We start from the raw sequence: 26,072 nt of genomic DNA on the forward strand, positions 1-26,072 counted from the left end.
TATAGCACCAGAAGTATGCAAGGATCTTTGGTGACATAAGAGCTGTCTGAAAAGCTGATTTATTGTTTTTGGAAGGCAGTGGGTTGCACCATGCCCGTCATTAAACAAACTAAAAAAGAAAAATCTTTGGGACAGACACCCCAGGCCCTCCTACAGATCTTCACATACGCTTCAAATCTACATACATTGTGTATATTCCAAGGGAAGGAAATGCAAACATTTCCACTGAAATAAACTTAATCTAAGCATGTTTGCCTAGAGGTGTCACCTCCTTCCTCGGCAGTGATAATGAGAAAGCACTTTTGTTTTACATGGGGGGAGGGGGAGGAAGAGCGGCTGGAAGAATAGATTTCACAATCCCTCCCCGCTCCTGATTGTGAGCACAACCCTCACCCCTTTGTCACCCTTCCACCTGCTAATACAAATTAAGGGGGACATTGTATTTAAGGATAGTCTTGTAGTTAAGGCAATTGACTGGGACTCAGGAGATCTGGGCTCAGTTCCAGCTCTGCCACAGATTTCCTGTGTGACTTTGGGCAAGTCACTTAATCCCTCTCTACCTCAGTTCTCTTTTTGTAAAATAGCACTTCTTTCCATCTTGACTGTAAGTTCTCTGAGGCAGGGACTGTCTATGTGTTTGTACAGTGCCTAGCACAATGAGGCTCTAATCCTCCACAGTCTCTCCATGCTCCTGTGATACAAATAATAATTGTGAAAATGTTGGAGGCACATCACTGGCAGAAGGGGACTGCACGGATGGGTGGTAAGCGCCACTAACAATGGGGTAGCAGAGGGCACTGGGAGGCCTGCACAGGGTTCTCGACAGTGGAAGAAAAGGGTGAGGAAGGGGGATATTGGATTTGTTTAAAAGTCTGCTTGTTTCAGGAAAAAACAACAAGGGAGACATTTTACATGATTTTTATTGCAAGGTTATAATTCATCCAGTACAAGAAATCCCTACTGTATCAATGATTAAATTTAAATGCCAGCTACTGTCATTTCATCATAAATATTGTTGAGCTATGCTAGGAAGGAGGGGAGGCAGCTACAGCAGGGGATAAGCACTCCTGGAGGTGGCACCAGCAGTCAAGAATGACAGAAGTAGGGATCTTGGCGATAGCAGCACTAGACAGAGGGGGACAGACATCACACACACTGGCAGCAGCAAAGTGGGCACATTCAAGAGCCTTTCATGAACTATTATTGATGACCTATGGATAAAAACAAAATAGGATTTGTCTACAGCAAGGACCAGATACTTCATGATCACATTGCCCAGAATTCAGAGAGACAAAAATTGTTCTTTCACTGAAAATCACATACACAGCTAGTCATTGTTTCCTTCATCCAGCTGTATATGAACCACAACAAGAGACATATTACCATACCTATGGTTAGCAACATTACTACAGGGGCTGCCCCACGGGCTTTACTTTCCTTTGATTGAAGGTGCACACCCACAAGAGGTCAATTCAGTCCATAGCTTAGGAGTGAATTCCTCACTGACGCTAAACTCACACACAGCAGCATCTCCGAGCAACACTTCCTACCATCGCTGGATGGCTAAGAGATTCCATCCCATCCTGATGGATGATGGCCTTGCCTCAGTTATACAAGGCTTCATCACTGTATGTCTTGGACTATCACAGTGCAATATATCTGAGCACGAAGCCATCAGCCCTTTGGAAACGCCAGTGACACTGAAGTACATCTCCTCAGCAACACGGGATACTGTGAGCATATCAAACCTGTTCTTTATGCTGCTTCCCATAGATGGAAATCAGACCTTGGCCTTGACTTGAAGGCACTCAATGACCTTCACTTAGCAGTGTGTCTACACTGCACTCTTCTTCTGGTGGGGTGTAGTGTACATACACGCATAGTCCCCAGAGCACAGGTATAAATAGCAGTGTAGATGGTGAGGCACAGCTTAGCTGAGTAAAGACAGACCTGAAGGGTGTGGGTACATACCTGAATGCATACTCTACACAGCTCTCTACTTGTTCAAACTATGCCTTCCCAGCTACACTGCTACTTTTAGCTATGTAGTGCCCACTGCCTCCCCACTTCTGGAGCCCTTCTCCAACCCAGGAAAATGCTGCAGCAGTGCGTATGGGGTCCAGCACTGGGAAAAGGCTCGAGCAGTTCCATGCCATGTGGAAAGACTACAGGCAGCAGGGAAAGTCTCTGACGGTGCCCCGCTGCCAGAGCCTTTGCCCCACCACAGGGGAAAACTCTGGCAGCGGGGAAAGGCTCTGGTGGGGGGAGGTGCCTCACCACAGTGAAAAGCTCTTGTCGTGCTGAGCTGCTAAAGGCTTTTCCCACTGCCTCCCCTGTACCAGCACCTCTCTCTGACATATGTGGCTACACACCAGAGTGTGGACATGGTGTGCTTTTCAGTGCGATGTGTAGCTACACATACTATGCATGTCACCGCCAGTAATGTAGATGTGGCCTAAAAGAACACCCAAAGCTCTGGAATGGAGACCATAATTAAAAGCTTTGCTCCTCAGGCACAATGGAACTTTCTATTATAAAGTCAAGCTCACCTGTTCAGGACATAGAACTTTCTTGGGGGCCGGTCTGAGATTGGAACAAACTCTCCCAGGAGCTAAGGACCATCCCAAACTTCACTACCTTCTGCTCCAAGTGCATGGTGCACTTCTTCAATCTGCCTTCTCTCACATACACATTTAGCGGCATGTACATGAAAAAACCCAACAACCTCCAAAGTAGCCCCCTACCAAACCAAATCACTGCGCACACAATTCTCCCTTGGGGAGAGAATGCTGGTCACATTGCTTAGTTCACTTCTGGAAGGTGTGCTGATACTAGGTTGATGAGGGTGTGTCAAACAGATAGTTAAGGTCTCTTTCACCTGTAAAGGGCTAACATGCAGTACCTGATGACCACCTGACCAAAGGACCAATCAGAGACAAGATAATTTCAAATCTCTGTGGAGGGAAGCCTTTGTCTGTGTTCTTTGTTAGAGAGTTCTCTTTTTGGATCTAAGAGAGGCCAGACATGTCTCCAAGTTCTCCTGGAGTAGTTCCTACTATTCAATAGTAAGTATTAATTAGAAAGGCGGATTAGTCTTATAATTAGATTTCTACATTTGCAATTGTGTGTTGGCTGAAGGAAATTCTTTATTCCTGTTACTTTGCTTTTACCAAGAAAGAAAGGAGGGGGGATTCTCTCCAGAGATTGATAAATTTAGACCCTGTATTGTTCCATCTTGGATTACAGAGACAAGTTACTTTCTTTTTATTCCTTAATAAATTCTTTATTAAGGACTTGGTTGGTCTTTCCTTGGGTGGATTCTCAGGGAAAGAGGAGGAGGGAGGTATCCCTCTGTAGTTAGATCCCGGTAGCTCTCCTAGGAAAAGGGAGGGGGGAGGAAGCAGTGGGGAATGGTTTCTCTCTCTTGGGTGTAAGAACTCCATGGATTTGGGGCTCTTGGGATCCCCAAGGATTTTGGAGAAGGACTGTGTCCCAATCCACGTACCTGATTGGGTGGTGGCAGCTTTTACTAGATCTAAACTAGGATTTTAGTTTAGAGATAAATTCATGCAGGTCCCCATATTGGAACCCAACAGCTTTAAGTGGGGGTGGGACACAAGAACCTGACTAGAAGAGGAGAGGGGGAAAGGGCAGTCCTTTGGCTCTACAAGAACTGGCAGCTCAACCTTCAACTTTTTTTTTTTTTAAGATCTTAAAGATTTTGTGTTTCCTGACTTTGTCTTGCACAAACAGCAATAGTTTCTTTTCAAAAAGCGATAAAAAGAGTATTTGAACATTGCTGATAACAGAAACAGAAACTCGTATCAGAGCTATTCCACACACTGATCTGTGACTCAGATCTTGATCCTGGGGTCCTTCTGTGGTGCACAGCAGGCTGCACGGGGCTGTGGTGCTTAGCACATGGGTAAGTGGTTGCTTTGCATAGATTCAAGGAAGGTTAATCTGGCCACAAGGAAAGAGTGATTTGGCAGCGACAGTCTCATGAATGCAGTTTTGGATCCCCTGCATGTCATTTTGAATCTCTCATTTACACTACACATGCAACATTCCACACTTACACTGAGCAGAATCCTATCCCTCAGAGCAGTGGTTCTCAACTAGGGGTCCGGGGCCCTCTCGGGGGCCGCAAGCAGGTTTCAGGGGGTCCACCAAGCAAGGACAGTGTTAGACTCGCTAGGGTCCAGGGCAGAAAGCCAAAACCCCACTGAATGGGGCTGAAGCCTGAGCCTCACCACCCCATGCTGAAGCAAAGTCTGAGCAAAGTAGCTTCATGGGAGGCCCTGTGGCATGGGGCCCCAGGCAGTTGCCCTGCTTGCTAACCCCTAAGGCCAGCCCCAGCTTTTATATGCAGAAAACCCGTTATTGTGGCACACGTGGCCCTGGAGAGTTTTTAGAGCCTGGGGGCTCAGAAAGAAAAAGGTTGAGAACCCCTGCCTCAGAGCACTAGACTCCGAGGGTGAAATCCTGACCCTAGCAAAGTCAATGGGAATTTTGCCAGGATTTTATCCTAAAGCTTCAAGACCAGATCTCCACAAATCTATCAACAAAACTCTCCTATATATACACACACTATAATATGATCTATAGTATATATGTGTGTTGTATAGTTTGACAATGTGGGGTGACAGTGGGAGGGATGGTACTTTTTATTTTACTTTTGCCAGCTGAAACAAACCACCACATGTTTCTGATTCTTCAAACTGTATGAAAATTGAAAGGTACCTTACCCTTACAAGGCACTTTGAGCTGTAATGTCACCGTGAGCATTACATGTTCTATTTCATTTAGTGCTACACATGTGAAATTCGACAGAAGATCCTCTTCCGTTACTTCCTCAATAGTTAAAATGGACTCTCCATAATATTCCCGATCACATCTCATAAAACTAGTAGAGAAAGTTGTTACTGTTAGTTGTTAAAGGATAGGCACAGCTTGCAAAATATGAAAATTTCACATGATTCTGTGCTTACAATTTATGGTCTTCACGAAACCTTGAAGTGTTGAGATATTCAGCTTTGATTTCATTAACCTCCCATGCAACAACGGCTATATTTTGCTTTCCAATCCCCAGAAAGGCTCTACAGCTAATGTTCACAGGAGAACCTAAACAAAAGTCAGTGGGATTTTGTAAATAATCCTTGACGCAAGCAAACTTCCAAAATAAGAGTTGTACTGACTTGCACCAAAATAATGGAAGATGAATTAAAACTGATTTAATTCACATCTGTTCAAGTTTGTGCTGACAAGGCCTAAAATAAAGGTTAACAAATCTTACACTTCATGGCATAAACTGGTAATGTGCAAGGGAGAGAGAGGAATTCTAACATTCCTGCAAATAGGGAATGATAGATTCATTATAGCAAAGTTTAGAATATTCTATTTCTTTAAGTAAATTAAAGTATTTGCAAAAGGTCTATCTGATGTCTGGGAAAGGTGGACAGAACCCACCTAGAACTAAAGGTTCATCCCCTTAATCAAGGGAACAGCCATAGGAACTGGGATCAACTAAATCCAGGAGACAAATAATAAGTGTTGGGAGCAGGAATAGGAGTGTAGATCATAGGTTTAAAACAAGGGAACCAAATGGGAACACTGAGCAGAGAACCCAGACAGAACCCATTGCTCTGCACAAAAGGTGCTAAACTGACAACCTGGGAGAATGAAATCCTTTAGCACAGAAGGCAATGCAATCTATCCTCACACTCTGCCCAATGCACCCAAACTATGATTAGGAAGCAATATGTCTAGTAGTGAGAGGAGAGCTCAGTTTACATGATCTTTCCTTGGCTTCTCGCCTGAGAATGGCTCCAAGAGTGTTAATTAATGCCCAAATAACCCACTAAATGGAAATAACTTTCTGTCACTATGGAAGTCTAGTAACCTCAAGGTGAAAAATTCTATCACTAATTCTGTTATCAATCCTGAGTTAGGAAACCCACTGCGGAACGTAATTTAAAAATTAAGATAAGAAATCAATACATACCAAACTCCACTTGTATTACAGTATTGTCTGTTGGATATTGAATTTTGGGAGATATAGGTGAAGAAACTTCTTCTGAAATTAAGGCAAGAGGAAAGCAAGTATTAGACAGGCTTAGCACATTCTCATTCTAGTTTGCCATGCTAACCTTTTAGCATTGCAGAGGCAGAAATGCGAGCTAACACCAGTGGTCCATATATTTACTAGAATTATCTGACTATGCTCCCATGACAACATACTTTGAAAAAAATCTGCATATGTGTATTACATGCAAAGGTTGTTAATTTTTGTTTCATTTTTACATCCGTATTCATAAATAAGGGGAAAGAAGAAAGTGTATCTTTCTAGAGCATGTTGCTCACCTGTTTACATCTTTAAAATCTTTTTTAAAGACAGGATGGGGAATTCCCTCAGGCAGTTGAGCAAGGGACTATTGCCCATCACTTCAGCTTGGTAGATTCCTTTTCCTTGACCTTTTAGCAGTGATAGCACTTTTCCTTTGGGGTAGGTGGTAATTCAGATCTCCAGTAATAATGCTACTGACATATTTACAGGCCCACATTTTCCAGTGTGCAGGCACAACCTGTGCACAGCTGCATACCCCTGATTCCAGCTTTCAGAGTCAGAGTTTAAGGCCAAAGATCATCTAGTCTGACCTCCTGTATATCACAGGCCACCAACACTACCCAGGCACCCTACACCAAGCCCAACAACTAGAATTAGATCAGCACATTAAACCCTTAAGCAGTGGTGTAGCTACAATGATGCATGTGGTGCAGTCATGCTAGGGCCCTTAAGGTTAACCAGCAGAGGCTGCTATACCATAGGCACCATTGTAGTTATGCCACACAGTCTACACCAGGGATCGGCAACCTTTGGCAGGCGGCTCACCAGGGTAAGCCCCTGGCAGACCGGGCCGGGCTGGGCCGGTTTGTTTACCTTCCACGTCCGCAGGTCCGGCTGATTGCGGCTCCCATTGGCCTGGAGCGGCGAACCGCGGCCAATGGGGGCTGCGGGAAGCCGCTGTCAGCACATCCCTCGGCCCACGCTGCTTCCTGCAGCCCCCATTGGCCTGGAGTGGCGAACCACAGCCAATGGGAGCCACGATCGGCCGAACCTGCAGGCCTGGCAGGTAAACAAACCGGCCCAGCCTGCCAGGGGGCTTACCCTGGCGAGCTGCGTGCCACAGGTTGTCGATACCTGTCTACACATAGGCAGACTACGCAGCTGCCTACCAGCTGGTGGGGGCTCTGAGGAGTAGTGAGCAGCCCCCAGCTGGGTCACTAGAGAAGCAAGCTCCCCCTGGGCTCCCCAACCCCTGTGTGGGTGCTCAGATGCTGAGCAGCTTGGAACTAATCCTGGTGGCACCGCAAGCACTGCTGAAGCTTCACACCTGCTGCTCAGTGCCCATCCCCAATAGAGCCTGCTGCTCAGGCTGAGGCTATGGTGGTGGCTACTTCAACAGCGAGGAGCTCAACTGGGAAGGTATGGGAGAGCGGACTGGAGGTTGCTGGGGGCCAGGCAGCGGGTGCAGGCTGGGATGGGATCAGGGTGTGGAGGTTCCCACGGAGGCTGAGCTGAGCGGATCCAGGGCAAGGGTTTCAGAGGACAGGGCACCCCTGCCCCAGGGGGTGGAGGCTGAGGAAGAGGTTTCAGGGAGGAGATGAGGAGCGAGCCCTGATCAGAATTAATTGGTTTTCACTGTTAGAAAGTGTGTTTCTCCTAACTAGACTAGATTCACTGGTGTCCTCCAGCTCCCATGCAAACATTTTAACAATGGAAAACCATCATCAACCTGATTTGACCAGCCAGCTAAACTGGGTTTCTGGAGTGCCCCTAAAGTAGCTGAAGCATACCAGTAAATCTTGCCCCCTCTGGGATAGGATCAAACCCTATCTGACTAGTGAGTGTATCTTAGAAGTATGTAGAAGATGTTACAGATATTGGTGGGAGCTGACTTTTTAGCTAGGTCAGGTAACACTTCTATTGTATGGAAGCAGCTAGACCTTAAGGGCCTTACTTAGACAGTAATGGAAAATGGAGTAGGGATCATGAACTTTGAAAAGTGCTGAAGAGGCAGTTGTTTTAATACGAGGTTTTGGTTTTCTAACTGAATGGCAGCATGGATCCTGGTGTTTGGTTCATGGGACACAGAGTCCACATTTTCATGAGTGGTCTGTAAATTGGTGATAACTCGGGTTTGCATTTGATGCCCAGCTATGTGACTGGCGAATGCAAAGCAAATGTTATTAGTGTGCAAATTGTCAAGTGTTCCCTTGGCAAAACTGTGGGTTCAGGATCTGGGGCTTAATTCCACATTGCATTCCTCCCCTTTGACAGCAGTATAACAACTCCATTCCTTTAGTTCCAGTAGAGTTGTACCAACTTGAATCTGGAGTAACACAATATTGACTCAAGCTCTTGGGCTTTTTTTGTCTAACTACATGCCTGCTTTGGGGGTGGTTTGTTAGTTTAAATTTTGGCATATCAAAAGTGAGTTGTGTGTGATTTATGTTGATACAATATGTTTATTTATTACTAATGTGGGAAGTCTCAATTGTTCTTGCACAGATCTCTGTAGCGGGGTGGACACCCCACTCCTGCCTGGAGGGATTAGGACAGCCCTGGAGAGGGCTGCAGCTGGGAAAAGAGAGGCTGATTAGGGAAGCAGACACAGCTGTTGCCAGTGTAAGCAGGGCCCAGCTGGCCTTTATAAGAGGGCGGTGAGCCAGAAGAGCACACACTCTCTATCTAACTCTTGAGAGAGAAGGACCTGGCTGTCCGGGAAGCTGAGCAGGGTACCTGAGATAAAGCAGTGCTGGTGAAGGGCAAAGAGAGTTGGGGAGCTCCAGCCTAGCGAAGCCCCAGACTGCAGGTCTAGTTAGGGGCCCACAAAGGGTACTAGCAGGGTACCTGAGGTGGAGCAGTGCTGGGGAAGGACAGAGGGAGCTGGGGAGCTCCAGCCCAATAAAACCCCAGGCTGCAGGCCTTGTTAAGGGCCTATAAACGAGTACTGGGGTTGCAGAGGTGCAGCCCAGGGTAGGCAAAGGCAGCAGGTCCAAACCCCCCTTACCGATGATGAGTGGTCTTCACAGACTGCAGTCTGCCCCAGTGAGTGGGGGCTAGCTGATGACTGGCAGTAGCCACTGAGGCGAGGTGGGGATAGAGGGTTGGGGGTTCCCCTGGGATGGGAGACCCATAAAGGGGGTTCTTCTGGGGGCAGAACCCCCAGGAAAAGGGGTACCGGGGGCCGGGAGGCACAAGGGGGCCAGTGACAGGTGAGACACCGGCCTGCAGAGGGCGCTCTGGGCTGGAAGAGCTCATTCCCAGGATGACCAGCAGGAGGCGCCACGCCAGTGAGTCTTCACCTCACTACAATCTCCCATTAGCCTCTATTTACTGGTAAAATGTTAGGTTTAAAATATGGATGCTGTATCTTATGGTGACATCACACACAAGAACTACCAAGATGAAATCATCTCTGCAGGGCTCCTGCACTATAAAATTTAGCACTATACTGCCAGTAAGAATTTTGTACAAATGTGTAAATAATGTGTAGATAGCTTGCAAAAATGTGTAGACATAATATGCAGGCTATGTTTGCGTATTTATGGATAAGATGGATCTGTTTTGATTTTCCATGAGGGTAAAAGTAAGCAAAATTTTAGATTTCAAAATTTGGAAGGGGTGCCTAATCTATGCTTGCACCAGGACCATCTGGGGCCTTCCTACGCCCTAAAGGATTGTGGGTATGTAGTGAATGTACCTGGAATGGTCCCTCAGAATAGGTTCCAACTACTTATGCTAAATAATCTGTTCCACCTTGCATTTTGCTGAAGCTGGGAGTATCTTTCCCAGACCTGAAGAAGAGCTCTGTGTGGCTCAAAAGCTTGTCTCTCTCATCAACAGAAGTTGGTCCAATACAATAGATTACCTTATCTACCTTGACTTTCTAAATGATTGTGGGTATGGCTACACTTGCAAGTTGCAGCGCTGGTGGAGGCTTTCCAGCACTGCAATTAGTAAGTGTCCACACCTGCAGGGCACATCCAGCGCTGCAACTCCCTGGCTGCAGCGCTGGCCGTACACCTGGCTTAGCATGGGGAATAAGGATTGCAGCGCTGGTGATCCAGCGCTGGTCATCAAGTGTGGCCACACACCAGCGCTGTTATGGGCCTCCAGGGTATAAGGATGTATCCCAGAATGCTTTTAACTAAAATTACTCCCTTTGTTTTGTTATGCAGCCTCTTTGTTTTGTTGTGAACTCCCGTTGCTACCGGAGCTGCTCATGCTGTGATCAATCTGTATCCTCCTCCCTGCGTGATTCACAGGGGTTGAGTGTTTGCTTGACCAGCAGTGAGAAAGCGAGTGCAGCTGCTTATCTGGTCTGCAGGCTTTTGCAGTTAAAGAATAAGGGGTTGAGTTTTGTTGTCAACTCCGTTCACAGAGCTGCTTCAAACACAGCTCCTGTTTGCTGTCAATCTGTATCTACTGTCAACAATGAAATGAGAACCCCCTGCCTGTCTCATTCACAGGGGTTGAGTGTTTGCTTTGCTTGAGAGAAACGGGGGGAGGGGGCAGAGGGGGGAAAAGGGAGTATGTTGGATGCAGGCTGTTTGCAGTTAACAGTAAGGGGGTGGGAAAATTCTGATTTTGCACAGTGTCGGTTCCAAAAATCCACTCTCTCCCCCGCCCCCAGTCCCTGTCACACTGCCCCACACCCCCCTCTTTTGAAAAGCACGTTGCTGCCACTTGAATGCTGGGATAGCTGCCCATAATTCATCACTCCCAACAGCGCTGCAAATGCTGCCACACTGCAGCGCTGGTAGCTGTGAGTGTGGCCCTGCACAGCTGGACGACCAGCGCTGCAACTGCCAGCGCTGCAGATTTGTAAGTGTAGCCATACCCTGTGTGCCATAATCAGAAAATACGAGGAACTGAGGTGCACCAGTTCCAGAAACCCCTGCAGTGGCAGGGAATTAGTTAAGTCAGATATGCCCAGATGATCATAGCAAGTGAACCAGCCTGGTGCCGGAAAAGGAATATGCCAATTTGTGCTGCCATGCTGACCTGGGGGAAAATTATTTTCAGACCCTATATATGACAATCAGTTAGGCCCTGAGCATGTGAGCAAGATCTACCAGCCAAGCACCGGACAGAGAAGAGAATGCTTGGTACCATCTTAGAGCACCTATCCTCCCTCTCCAGTGTCCCATCCTCAGCTGTGGCCATTTCTTATGCTTCAGAGGAAGACGACTCCCCCCACCCCAAATGCCACATTCCAAGGAGGATCAAAAACAAAACAAATTCGAAACTTCAAATGTGGCTGCAAAATGGAATTATTGTCCAGTCAGCTCTGTCCTTGACCCTGGTTACAACAATGGACCCCCTTGATAAGACAGCAATCAAAAGTGTACCCCAAATTCCATTCCTGTCTCGAGAGGCCCCCACACTTTCAAAATAATGAAGACTCACTCATCTACTAAACTCAAAATGCATCTACAAAACTCAAAATGTTTCCCTCTGTGCATATTCATTACCTCAATCTTGTCTGAGTTGTCTGTCACATATTCACCAAACAGCAAAGGGGACAGAATGGAACCTTGTGGCACTCCACTGAGGGAACCAAGCAAGCAAGTTCTGACCTCCAGAAATGAGCACAACCAGAATAGCCCCAAGAACAGCAATGTTGTCATCACATCCAACAGCCAGTGTTATCAGAGGCTGCTGCTGGGAGATTTAATGTGGTCAAAAAGCACAATTCAGGGCCAAGGCAATGTTGGAAGGCAGAGAGATTATTATGAGATGGAGCCCAACCTGGTTCTGTATCTCAACTTTCTCCATCCACAAAAGTCTGTTGTAAGCAGCTAGTCACAAGCTTCATCATCAAGGAGCAATGAACTAGTGGATAACCTTTTTCTCTAATTATATACACATAATTCACTTTGTAGCAAGGCAGGTAGTGATCCTTATCTTACTAAGCAGCAATATGACCATCTTACCTTTAACTATAAAGGGTCTTGTCGCTGATACATTATATACATTTCCACTGTGTATGTAGGTAAAATGACAAGTATAATATCCTTCGTCAGTTTTTTGTGGACGTTCAATAAAAAGATACTTCTTTCCCATTGAATATTTTTCACGTGGTCCTTGGAGAGGTTTGCAGTCCTGAAAAACAAGACACTCATTTGGCTGTACATAACTTGGAATAATAATCTGATTTTCATTGATGTTGTTAGTGTTTTATTTACCTTATACCACTTGACAATAGTAGCGTTCGCATAATTGTCAATCGTAGGGCAAACGATTCTTCCAGAAGTTAACGTTCCGGTGTCATTTGGATAACGTATCCGACTTGGGAAACAAATACCTTGTTTGTGTGGATACACCATCACACTCACAGTGGACTGTTTTGAACAATTAGAACTTTAAAAAAATAATAAATAGAAACAGATCAGACAGAGGGCTGTAGAATATTTCTAAGGATTAGCTAGAAATAACCTACAATTTCTACTGAATGTTATTTTTCCTTTATACATAGGCACATGATACTATATTTCTCTTGGAGTTCAGTGTGGGGGAAAATGACCACATAAAAATAGCAATTGGTATATAAAAGATTCAGGGATTCAGATGGATACCATAAAAATAAGTGAGATTATACAGATTGGGATTATAACTATCCATCTAATTAAAACAGACATCTATGCTTATTATAGCCTTGAAACTTGCTTTTTTCAGTGTTCTGCTTACTATTGTGCAACACAAGTGTAGTTTCCTGAGTCCTCTTTTGATGTTGGCAGAAACCAAAGAAATCGTCCAGAGGAATGTATCCGTCCACCCTCTTCTGCAGGATGGGGCTGGGTAGTTTGTGTGCTATACCATTTGACGGTCCCATTTTGACAGTATTGGGGACACTTTACAACCAAAGCCTCATCTTCCATTGCATGAACTGGAAAAGAAGAAAATAAGAAGTTCCCAGTGCTGGCTGGAGGAAAACTACATGGCAAAACTATGGGTAAAATCCTGGTCCCATTAAAGTCATTAGGAGTTTAGACATTGACTTTAATGGGACCAGGATTTCACCCTGGGAGTATCTGACATTTTACGTACTTAATAGGAAAAAGCAATAACATTTCAGAAGGAGCCATGCTCTTGTATGATCATTAATGCATCATATCTTGAGATACTCTTCATGGGTAGGTATAACTTAGACTTGGTCTACACACAACTGTATCTGTTTAAGTAAAGGTGGAATTTTGAACCAAGTTAGTTAAACTGGTGCAACTTGGGGAGGAGGGCACCCCTATATCAGTTTATACCTGGCTTATGTCAGTTGCACCAGGTGGAAACTAAATTGTTATAAACCAGGTTTAAGGTAATACAAGAGTAACCACACAGGGAGTTGCATCAGTTTAACTAAATCAATATTAAGTTGAATTAATGCAATTTTCAGGTGTGGACTAGCTTTTAGTACATAAATGCAAATCCAAAGTGACATACTCTTCTCATTAACATATGAGCATACAGCATACCCATTGCTACAAATGCTTCCCTTCAAGTTCAGATTGCATTTGTGAGTGCAACATGTTTCCTTTGAGCTAGAAAAAGGAATTTAGGCTGGATTTGGTATGAAACTAAATTATCAGAGCACATTATAATGGACAATAGGATTGCTTTATGGTTTTAGTTAATTGATTAGCAGCTCCATGAAGTAAATACACAAGGAAACTGATTCTTACTCTCATATTTAAATTATGGAACACTAGCAACAGCAGACTTTCTGGAGTCAGCACAAGGATTAATTTAGCCCCATTTGATTTTTAATTCCTTCTAAATTTTCCTTACCATGAATGATGTAATAAGCTATTTATAGACCTAATAAGCACTATGTGAGACAGAGAGAAGTCCAAAATTATAGCAGAATCAAATAGTCAAAAAGTATGGTCAGGAAATGTTCATCAGAAAATTCAGTGAAATTGAAAATTTTCACGGCAATATATTGGTTTTCAGGTTACATTCCCTGCTCTGCCTGATTCAGAGCAGGGACTTAAACTTGGGTTTCCCACATCCCAGGTGAGTGCCCTAACCACCAAGTTCTAGATTCACACTCACTCTTTGGCCCAAGGAATATTTAATTATTTATACAAACTGGAACATCTCTAAGGAGAGCTCTGTTTTTCACAAATAATTTTTGAAACATCTCAGTTTAGTTCCAATGTGGAGTGAAGCCGCTTGTGAAACTTAAACATTTTTCATGAAACAGAATTCTAGTTTTCCAGTCTTCCCTTATCAAAAAGGCAAACTCTGTCTTTAAGATTCTTTTTTTCTATGTAACATTTGTTTTAGATTATTTCTTGTAATGTTTAATTGTATTAGAAACACATTATGTTGACTATTATGTTTGTTGCTATTCAAATGAGACTATTAATCAATTCAGCATAGTTGTTTGCTATTTATTTAGTGTGCTGTATGCTTTGCAGACAGATACTTTGATATATCATCTAGGTGCCTGTAAATACCACATAGGCAGGAGGCTCTAAAGGGAAAAGTTTATACAGGGATCAGTAGAGGAAGGAAGATTGTACACACACCCCATCAGGGATATATGCCAAAAATGCAGAACGCTCTTGAAGTTCCTGGAAAGTAGGAGAAGAAGAAAAGGAAACCTGAAAGACAGAAGAGGGGATACCAGAATCTGGTGGAGAGGTGAAAAGAGGGAGATAGTGGGAGTGAGTAGAGGAGAAATTGGGGAAGCAGGATAAGATGAGAAGTTAAGGAAAACAAACAGAGAAATTGAGACCGGAAAATTGGGGGAAGACACTGAACTCAATTTTCAAACTCGAGTGCGTACTTCAACATTTGAGTGCTCAGATTGGGCATAAACTGGTCATGAATAAATATAGGATGGAAAGGAGGAGGAGGGGTGATATTCTAGAACAGTCTCCCAACAATAGTACTGGGGGAAAACAACCTAACTAGATTTAGGATGAAGCTTGACGCATTTATGAATGGGATTATATGACAGGGTTGTCTGAGATACCAGAGGAGTGGAGTCCACCACGACCCAGGAGGTCCCTTCCAGTCCTATGTACCTAAACTGTCACATAAATACTTGAAAATTGATTATTTAGTTGTCTGTGCACCAGTGAGAGCACCCAAATGCTGAAACAGCTGCTCTGAGATAGACACTCAGGTCTCAGAATTACATACACATTGGGGAGATGAGAGAGAATTAGTGAGAGTGGGGGTTAGACAACTTGACGGAGGAGAGCGAAAACAAGAGAGGAGTCAAGAAACAGAAGAGGTAGCCAGATGGAACTATGGAGAAAATCCCTCTGCCAGAAAAGACACTTATTGTCAGGCTAGAAATATTGCCTTACCAAAAGCCACTTAAGGGGCATGGTAAGTGTCAGGAATATCAGGATGTGACAGCATCGCCTGGCCTAAGGAGGAACACATTTAAAATGGAAGCTTTTAAAAAGACAAAGGAGGAGGAAAGAGGTTATAAATAGGTTTGGCAGGATTAGATTTTTATTGGTAAGTATCAGTGAATGTTGATCTCAGCATATACACACAAACCAGCAAAAACTACTTCCATCAACAACAATTGAAATTTACAAAGTAAGAAAAATGCTGCTTGAGAGTTTGATTTAAAGATATTTACTTTGTATATGTTGACATGTGATGTTGACAATTTGTATTTTAACAGTTATAAGCTTTAACTTTTTGAAGCTTAACATCTGCTATCATTAAACAATTATGTGCCCCCCACACACTTAGCCAACATCTCACACAGCAATGTGCATTAAAAAGCACCTTTAATGAGAGACAAAATGTTAGCTAGGGCTCCAGTTCAGCAAATCACTTAACCATATGCTTGACTTCAGTGAAACTTAACCATGTGCTTGGGTGATTTTGTTGAACTGGGGCCTAGAATACCAGTTATCCTTTCATAAAGCACCTTTATCTTCCACCTGCATAGCTACCACAAGCAGACAAAGGAAGCTTAGGCCTTGTCTACACTGGCACTTTACAATGCTGCAACTTTCTCACTCAGCGGTTTGAAAAAACACCCCCCCTGAGCACTGCAAGTTTCAGGTCTGTAAAGTGGCAGTGTACACAGTGCCCCAGCCATGCTCCCAGTGCTGGTAGCTACTCTCCTCGTGGGGGTGGGTTTTTTATAGCGCTGGAAGAGCTCTCTCTGAGCGCTGGTGCCACAACTACACAGCCACATTAAAGCGCTGCCAAAGTGAAGACATACCCTTAGTTTAATATCTCAGAGACAGGTAGTGATTGATGTATTTCAATAACCTTAAGCAATACTATCTGGGACTAATTATAAATTGTGTTTGGTGGCTTAAGCTAAAGCAGCTAGTTTTAAGTAAAGTGTCCATTACTCGGAGACATTCAAGCTATTTCTGTACAGTCACATATTTGTAACATGAGACTTACATGATTCTGATGTCATGGAAACTGAGAGGAAAGTAGATAGCAGGATCAAGTGCAGAAGGCCCATCACGGTTCTAAATCAAGAAATAAAAAGAAAGAGTGGGATTTTGCAGAGTGCTCTCTTACTGCATCCACAGTACTATCGCTGGAGTACAGATAAAGATGCACATCGATTAAGAGATAGTACAGGGGGATGATAAACTGAGTCATATGGGCTGCTGACTATATAGTATGCTAGTTCTGCAGCTTGATTTATAGCATTTGCCTCATAAGCTCAGGGCCGGTGCAAGGAAGTTTTGTGCTCAAGGCAAAACTTCCACCTTGCGCCCCTGCCCCCAGCAGCTCCCTGCCCCTGCCCTGAGGCACACACACCCTGGCACTTCCCCACCCCCGGGGAGCCGTGCAGCACCTCCCCACCCCAGCTCACCTCTGCTCTGCGTCCTCCCTGAGCACACCGCCCCCACTCTAATTCTCCTCCCAGGCTTGCGGCGCCAAACAGCTGATTGGCACTGCAAGCCTGGGAGGCAGGAGAAGTGGAGCAGCAACTGCACACTTGGGGAGGAACAGCTGTAAAAAATGGGGGGCACTGCTTTTTGGCACCCTCAAATCTTGGTGCCCTAGCCAACTGCCTAGTTTGCCTTAATGGTTGCACCAGCCCTGCATAAGCTAATATGAGAGAGAGATTATCTTGACGCTGCCATTACAGTGTTAGTTGCTCACAGCAGTGTTCCTAGCCTCTGTTTGCCAGAAGCTGGGAGTGAACAACAGGGGATGGATCACTTGATGATTACCTGTTCTGTTCATTCCCTCTGAAGCACCTGGCATTGGCCACTGTCAGAAGACAGGATACTGGGCTAGATGGACCTTTGGTCTGACCCAGTATGGCCGTTCATGTTTATGAAAACATTCTTTTTTGCTGATATTTCCCGAGATTGGTCTCTGCTAAAAGGTGAATTTGTTCCAAAATTTTGAGCAAGAGCTGTTTAACAATTCTTGGCTTACCCAAGCATGAAAAATCTCTATATTCTAATGAAGGTGTTGGTGCCACTAGGCCTGAGTAAACCAAAGTTGTGACTTTAGGCCTGAAGTGAACCAAAGTTCTTACATGCTGTGAACTTTAACCAGCCTGCATGCTAACAGCCTAGAAGCAGAATTTGTGAGAGTCAGCTTTTTAGCAGATAGCTGCAGTTCCGCTTAAACTAGCGATAGTAGTGAGAAGGCGGGAGAAAGAGGGGGAGAAGGCTTCATGCGTCTGTGCTGTTCTGTGAAGGCCAACAGATAAGCTTATGGATGAGAACGTTTTCTAACACGCTGAAATGTAATGTTTTAAGTAACTGCTGCTGGGAAGGGAGGGGTGAGGGGGAAAACCGAACAAAAGGCTTACACAAACAAGGGGGGTATAAATGTTGGGACCCCGCCTGTGAGTGGGCGTGCAGGATTTGAGAATGCTTTTCTCCCTGGCACCATATTTGGGGCCCAAATAAACCTGGTTTTGCTTCTCCACCCTGGTGTGATAATTAGTGCGACGCACACCGGGCAACGAACCACTGTTGCTCCGCCTCGGGCTCTTTGAGCCGGCAACAGTTTTGGCGTCCCTGGGTGGGCTCGAGGCAAAATTGTGCCTTGCCCGGACTCCTCCAATGGCCAGTGGACGAAGGTCACAGCCGATGCCCAGCGCGCACTGGTGTCTTTACCGGGGGCCTCGGCAGAGACGCGTCAGGCTGACCTTGGAGGACACAACGGTGCAACGCGCTCAGATAGTGGAGAAGCAGTTTTGGGCGACGGTGAGGAACCGGTCCTGTGGATAAGGTAGGAACAGTCCAGTGCTGTTAACCTTTTGTTTGCCTGTTAAGACCTGGGGACGCCCAGTGTCTTCCCATAGGTATGGGGCAGGAACAGAGTACAGGCAGGGTATGGTGTACACCCTTAGAATGCATTCTGATGAATTGGAGAGTGTTTGAATCAGATCCATTGACTAAAAGTAAACTGAAAAGATTTTGTACAGTAGACTGGCCTCAGTATCAGTTAGAGAGCCAGGAAAGGTGGCCACCAGAAGGATCACTTAATTACAACATGATCCTTCAATTATTTCTGTTTTGTCAGCGAATGGGTAGCTTCTGAAGCTGTTTGTATGTAGAGCTCTTGTAAAAAATCCCTCATCATATGCCCCAGAGCTGCACTGGGAGGAGAACTGTCCGTGGGAATGTCTGTCTCTGCTGGGCTCATGCCATTTGAATTTATTGACTGTGCAGCAAGATAAGATGCATCGTGGCAATAGGAAACAATGGCCTTGGTGTGTGTGTGTGTATACCTGTGTGAGTGTTCGTTACTGGAAGACGCCCAGATTGCCCTGTGAAGCGATTGCTAATGATCAGGAGTAGTCTAACGCAAGCCCAGTAACTAGTGGATCTTTAGGAGATCCGACCCACGGTGGGCTGACTCAGCCTGGCATCGTTCGGCGAGAAAGCTGCCTGGGTCTAGGAATGTGTGAACCCATCTTCCCTCCCCCCCCTTCCTTTCCGTGTGGGCTACTGACCATGGGTGGCAAGTTTGTAAAAATTTTGGTGGGGCCCAGAACCCGCCCCCAACTCTGCCCCCCCAACTCCGCCCCCACCTGCCTAAGGCTCTGGGAGGGGGCTCGGCGGGGGAGGTCTGGGGTGCAGATCCTGGGCTGGGGATTAGGGTGCAGGAAGGGTGCTGGGTGCAGGCTCTGGTCTGGGGCAGGGGGTGGGTGTGCAGGAGGAGGTGAAGGGTGCAGGCTTTGGGATGGAGTTTGGGGTTGGGAATGGGGTGTGTGGGAAGGGGGAGGGAGTTTGGGGATAGGAGGGAGTGCAGGGTGAGGACTGTGGGGCTGAGGATGAGGGGTACATGATGCAGGAGGGGGCTCAGGGCTAGGGAAGAGGGTTGGGCTGTGGGTGAGGGCTGTGGATGAGGGGTTCATGATGTAGGGGCGCTCAGGGCTGGGGCCGAGGCTTAGGGGGCGGGGATGAGGGTTCATGATGTGGGGGCGATCAGAGCTGGGGCCGAGGATTCGGGGGCTGGGGATGAGGGGTTCATGATGTGGGGGCGCTCAGGGCTGGGGCAGAGGATTAGGGTGTGGGGGGATGAGGGCTCTGGCTGGGGCTGAGGATTAGGGTGCAGGGGGATGAGGGGTTCATGATGTGGGGGTGCTCAGGGCTGGGGAGTAGGGGGGGGGGAAATGAGGGCTCTGGCTGGGGCTGAGGGGTTGGGGTTGGAGAGGCTCCGGGTAAGGGCAGCCTGCCTTGCCAGTACTGGCAGAGGGCAGGCACTAGGACCCTGCGGCAGCAGACAGCAAATCTGCTGGGAGACCTCCCGGCAGCAGCGCGCTGCGTTCTGTCAGGCAGGGACGCAACACAACGCGGCGGAGGGGGGGAACACGCGGAGGGGGGGTGGCAGGCGGGGGCTGGGACCTGCTCCAGGCAGGGTCGCGGCGGCGGGGGGAGACCTGCGGTGGCTGGGGCCGATCCAGGCAGGACCGGGGGAGGGGGGGGCGGGAAGAGACCCAGCTCCAACTATTGCTGGAGCAGGGCGCCTAGCCCTGAATATTGGTGGGGCCCGAGCCCCACACAAATATATAACCTGCCGCCCATGCTACTGACAGTCTGATCATCTCATTGGATGCAATTAGAGTATACGGCGCTGTGTCTCCCAGAGACTAGCCGACGCTCTTTGCTGAAATGGGGTGTAGGAGAGTCAGTCATCCTCGTTAGCCTCCCCTGTGTGAATGTTCTGTAGGGAGAGATTCTTAGTTTATGAGCCGCTAGCGCGGACAGGGTACCCTCTCTGTGTGTGTAAGTGGAAAATGGGTAAGAGACAGTCTAAAAATTCTACCTCACCCCCTAAGGGTACCCCAGCATAGTACATGTACGTACATTATGGTCCTAAAACCTGCAGGTATTTAGAGAATTGGAATCTTCACATGTGTGAAAATCCATCTAAACAGTGCCCATTAGAAGGTATCTTCAATCTAGATAAGATCATATATCTCAGAGGAGCTTTTAATTACAAAGAAAAGCCTCTGACACAGTGTGAGCAATTTGTCTAGGAACGGGTTAATTTGAAACTCGGCTAACCCCAGAGATAAAGAGAGAGAGCTGCTCTGCGTACAAGGTCAAGAGCCTGCACACAAACTATGCTAAGTAAAACTGCTTTCAGCCCCAGCTGGTTGTGGAAAACAGAGACAAAGGCAAACCAAAAAGCAGTATAAGTTACAGAACTGAGATTGCATTTGCAAAGCTTAACGGTTCAGTGAGATCCAACAGTTTTTGCAACCCCGAAGCCATAGGGCAGCTGACCTGAACTGGAATCTCTGAAAGAGATGCCGCAGGAGAGTCCAGGGTGTAAAAGAACAGCCATCCCAAGAGTGGAAGCATGTTGGAAATGCTGGACAAGCTGTATACAGGATAATCTCCCGTCCACCTATTTCCCTTCTCTGAACATTATACACAGACATGCCAGTCTGGATATGTGTAAGTATTAAAGTGGCTTAAGGCTTGGGGCATTCATATTTTTCCTGAGTGATGTGGGAGTGTTCCCAATACTCTCCATTGTTATTTTATTATTTTTAATGAAGCTTTAAAATTTGGTTATATGGTGTGATTTCTCTATCTACCCCCCCCCCCCCCCGTCCTGCAATGTCAGTTTGATCACCTGACATAAGGGATAATTAGTAACAGAAATTTGTCACAGTTTGGTGAGCAATAGAGAATGGGGGAGCCCTGCAGAATTTACACCATCTATCTGTTTTACCCTTGTTATTTTATGTTTGCTTTGTTTGGTATTGTTGGTGTTATATGATAAGGATTGTATGATTAAAGGTGAGCCCTAATAGAATAAGGAAACACTATCTGGTTTTGGTGCACTATCTAGTTTTAGCTCTGTTCTGTTTAACTGGTTACTGTTGGTTCTTCTGCTCTGTTTATTTGGGCGTTGGGTGTGTGGGCGGAACTGAACTTCTCGTTCGTAATTCCTCAGGGTGGAAGCCATGTGTGCGATGAAGCTCTGAGGTTGTATTGAGATAATTCTGTCCCGCCCCCCCCGTGACGGACAATGTACTAGAAGTGGAAAAATCTGGCTTAGACTGTAATTTTCTCTGCTCTCTGTGTAATTTTCTTTTCTGTTTAAGTGTCAGCAGACAAATGGGTGGGTCTCTGGGTAGACCCCCTTTAGGAGTTTGGATTGTGTGTTAAGTAAATGGCCTTTACCCAATGGCCGTGTATTTTTGCCAGGTGGCAAGCCTTACTAGGGAGGACTTGAGTAGTTTTGGGAATAAAATGTTTTAGGGAAAAGACCAGAAGGGTGGGGGCTAGCTGTGAAGCCCACCCTCCTAGCTAAACTGGTAGTGGAATAAGTTTGTGTCCAGGATAGGAACGGTTCAGCGAGAAAAGCAGGATCGGGCCCAGGCAGGCAGGCAACAGAGAGATGGGAAAACAGGTTGGAAACTTTTGAGGGTGCAGTGGAAAGAAGGAGTAAGTGAGTATAAGCATGGAAATTTCAAATACTCAGAAGGATATTTGAAATGGTGATTTGAATTGGTAAGTGGCTGCTGAAGGAAAAAGCAAGTGATTTAAGGGGAAGAGCAAGTGATTTTTAAGGGAAAGTGAAAAGTTAACTCTTTAGTTGCTGGAGGGAACAGCAGTTGAACTTTGTAATAATGCTAAAGAGAAAAGTTTTTGGTGTCTTTGAAATGTTTGTAAATAAATTCAGGCAAAGAAAATATGGGGTAATTCTCCTGAATTAACAAGAGTATTCGTATATTTTAAGTAATGATTGACTGCCCAGAAGGGATAGACTTTTGCTTTGTCTTTCAGATAATCAAAGAAAACTAATGCCAGCTGAACAGCATTCAACATATCATGCATTTACTGACAGAGTAACAATTATGTTTTGTGTTCTATGTTCTGTCTTGTGGTGTTTGTCTCAAGTGGCCAGAATTGTTGTGTTTAATATTTTTATGGGATGGTCTAATTTAAAATCAAGTGGCAGTGTTAAATTGAAATGCAGATACTTGTTTTGTTCAATTTAGAATACAAAGTGTTTGGATATATCAGAAAAATGTGATATACTAAAGTCTAATACATTTTCTTAAGTAAGAGAAAGAAACGTCATTGGCCAAATCTTTTAATTTAGAATGGTTATTAAAATTTGCATACTAACAGTCTTTGAAAGCAAGGACATGGAAAGTTAACCCACTCCCCATATCGTACATGGGATCCTTCTGGCTACCTCAGACTTCTAGCCAGAGGGCTGGGATGGTGGAAAGCTATTGGACTAGAGGTTGTATTAAGTGAACTCATCAAAGTGGGTGTGCTTGTCCTGGCCTGTTGTTCTAAAGCTCTGTAATAAGGTTATTTTAGTAAAAGGGTATATGTGGCATACATTAAATAAGACTAATGTACTGTGTGTGTGTTCATTGTTAACAAAAGGTGTATAAGTAAAAGTTTCCTTTATAGGTTAAAGAGAAAAATGGGAAAAGGAAAAAGAATGAGTTAACTGAAGAAAAAATAGCAGCTAACATGCTAAAATAAACTGGCCAAGATTTGTGCTGAGACAAACTTAAAGTGGCCAGATGCCCTTCCTTTGGCACTAATAAGTATAAGAACCATTACTTGGCTAAAAACCAGAAAAAGGGGGGACTTAAATTTGCCCATGCAACTATAAAATTTGTAAAATCTGCAAAGACACTAATGCAATGTGTTAGGTTTTTTTTTTCTCACAGGTAAAGAAGAAACAACCCAAAGATCCTAGCAGCCCTGCCCACTCCTTGGAACCAGAAGACTGGGTCTACATAAAGATCCATCAACGAAAGACTGCCTTGGCTCCACGCTGGAAAGGCCCTTTCCAAGCCCTGCTGTCTACCAACACTGCTGTGAAGTGCCAAAGACTGACTGCTTGGACCCAGGAGTCTCACTGCAAAAAGACCCCTCCACATCAGAAGAATTTTCCTATTGATGATTAGCCTATTCTTTCTTCTAGTTTTACTATGCTTCTGGACAGCAGGGAAAAAGCTCCCTTGTCCACTGACAGACCAACTGTGCCTTTAGACTTTTCTAGAAAAAGCACAGCTATTACAGGGTGATATGTGCTGGAAACCTCTCCCCTGTAGGATGCTAAACCACAATTGTTTTGGGAAAGGAGAAGAAACACTCACTCCACTGACATTGCCAAAGTCCAGGAATTCCTGACTAAAAGGACATTGAGAACTGACCCTGGTGAAGAAACAAAGAATTGTACACTGGCAAGGAAGAAATTTATGGGACCCATGATTGGGAATGTGGTATTAATTGACTTTTGGGGTTTAATCTACAGGCTGTGCCCTGTGTTTTGGATAAATCCTTCAGTATGTATTGCCCTCCTAATTGGATTTTAAATGACATTGCCCTTATCCAGTTTTCAAATCACTTCTACATACCCAGATTGCTCACAAGGGGCTGCCATTAGATTAGCACAACAGAGGGCCTGGGTTATTTCCTCTGGAAAGAAAAAGAATTGAGCAGATCCCTGTGGGCTAGGGCCAATATCTTAAAAGACAAGAACATGATAAGAAATTGGGCCAACTAGAAAAGGCTACTAGCCTTATTCTTGAAACTCAGCTATCTTAAGTACAGGCTGAAGTTGGTGAGTTACATGTCATTTCAGCCCTTAGTTCTATGACCCAGAAGTTACTGACAGAGATGGTATTGCATATCACTGAGGCTGGGAAGGTATTGCAGTGGGATCTAGACCAGACTTGGCCCACTGCCCTTACAGATGCATCAGGAGTACCATCTGATCTGTGGTCATGAAGACATACTTGGACACTTTCTGGATGGAAGTGGGGACATTCACAGTGCTCCTTCCAAGCATATGGACCGGTTAGGGTGGGTGTGGTTCCCACATACCGAATCCTGCTGGGTCCATGGGGAGCATGCATGTGGGACTGAATTATTCACCGAGACATCTGGGAAATTAAACCACTTGGTATACCTACCTGATTTATAGTCAGCGTCCCAATCCCTTAGTTGTTAAATGAACATTCCACTCTTTTGTCCATGCATTCATTCCTGGGTTGGGGGTAACTAAGCTCAAAAGAGCAGTTGTACATATATCTGTAAAGCTTCATTGTTTTTTTGTTTTTAAAGTTTGAGAAAACTCGCCAAAAGTTTGTTGAGTATTCTCAAAGGGGGGAATTGTTGGTGCCACTAGGCCTGAGTAAACCAAAGTTGTGACTTTGGGCCTGAAGTGAACCAAAGTTCTTACATGCTGTGAACTTTAACCAGCCTGCATGCTAACAGCCTAGAAGCAGAATTTGAGAGAGTCAGCTTTTTAGCAGATAGCTGCAGTTCCGCTTAAACTAGCAATAGTAGTGAGAAGGCGGGAGAAAGAGGGGGAGAAGGCTTCATGCGTCTGTGCTGTTCTGTGAAGGCCAACAGATAAGCTTATGGATGAGAACGTTTTCTAACACGCTGAAATGTAATGTTTTAAGTAACTGCTGCTGGGAAGGGAGGGGTGAGGGGGAAAACCGAACAAAAGGCTTACACAAACAAGGGGGGTATAAATGTTGGGACCCCGCCTGTGAGCGGGCGTGCAGGATTTGAGAATGCTTTTCTCCCTAGCACCATATTTGGGGCCCAAATAAACCTGGTTTTGCTTCTCCACCCTGGTGTGATAATTAGTGCGACGCACACCGGGCAACGAACCACTGTTGCTCCGCCTCGGGCTCTTTGAGCCGGCAACAAAGGCCAAGATTGCACCCAACCCCATGCACAGATGCATAGTAGTGGGTAAGGCATAAGGACCCCCCCAACTCTTGTGCTCCTCATGCAGGGTGGTGTCAGCCTCAGCCCTTGCAATCACCTAAGCACAAGAACTGTGCAGGATTAGAGCCATTAATGGCATTAAGGAATCCAAAGAGGAGGTGAAGACATGGCCCAAACAGATATTGCAAGGAAGGGAGTGTAGCAGCAGACATACTACCATTACATACAGTACCAGAAAGTTCCGGAGACTTCACAATGCCTGCTAGAATTCACAATGAGCAGCATGGCTCAGCACTTCCCCATCAAAATACTTTATTAGGGGGGAAGTGGTGTAATTGGTATAGCTTTGTGGAGATTTGCAAATATATCCTTGCCCTAGCTCAAGCTGGACTAGGAGGACATGGATCAGCATTTACATTGCACTCCCTTCAGTGCCTGGCCCAGGCTGGGGCATCTGATGGGCAAACCAGTGGACCAAATTCGGTGATGAATCCTGGTCACATGCCAGGATATGCCAAAAAATCTGTTTGGGAAAATTTAAAAACTTCATTTCAAAATAAAATTTGTATTTCAACATTTTATATTTTTAATCACTTTTTGTGACATATCAGTAATAGTACCGTGTAATATGACATGTCACAACAACTTCAAGTTGCATGCATCCGACAAAGTGGGTATTCACCCACGAAAGCCCATGCTCCAATACATCTGTTAGTCTATAAGGTGCCACAGGACTCTTTGCTGCTTTTACAGATCCAGACTAACACAGCTACCCCTCTTATACTTAACTTCAAGTTATGTCATAATATAATTGGGAAGCCACATCTTGTCTCTGTTGCAGATCAGTTTTCAAGAGA

At 45.3% G+C, this 26,072-nt stretch overlaps 1 protein-coding gene across 5 annotated transcripts in view; it reads right to left on the reverse strand.

Annotated features, from left to right (window-relative positions):
* IL1RL1 (interleukin 1 receptor like 1) overlaps positions 1 to 26,072 on the reverse strand; it is a 74,752-nt gene that overhangs the window by 14,894 nt on the left and 33,786 nt on the right. For all 5 annotated transcript variants that reach the window (XM_039520498.1, XM_039520470.1, XM_039520463.1 and 2 more), the window contains exons 2-8: positions 16,460 to 16,530; positions 12,758 to 12,956; positions 12,256 to 12,430; positions 12,004 to 12,172; positions 6,005 to 6,076; positions 4,992 to 5,124; positions 4,749 to 4,906 (exon numbers count right to left, since the gene is read on the reverse strand). In XM_039520498.1, coding sequence (XP_039376432.1) covers positions 4,749 to 4,906; positions 4,992 to 5,124; positions 6,005 to 6,076; positions 12,004 to 12,172; positions 12,256 to 12,430; positions 12,758 to 12,956; positions 16,460 to 16,523 — 970 coding nt within the window. In that variant the 5' untranslated portion in view covers positions 16,524 to 16,530. The remainder of the gene's footprint in view (positions 1 to 4,748; positions 4,907 to 4,991; positions 5,125 to 6,004; positions 6,077 to 12,003; positions 12,173 to 12,255; positions 12,431 to 12,757; positions 12,957 to 16,459; positions 16,531 to 26,072) is intronic.

This window comes from Mauremys reevesii, linkage group 1 (assembly GCF_016161935.1).
Source record: "Mauremys reevesii isolate NIE-2019 linkage group 1, ASM1616193v1, whole genome shotgun sequence".
Lineage (NCBI taxonomy): Eukaryota > Metazoa > Chordata > Testudines > Geoemydidae > Mauremys > Mauremys reevesii.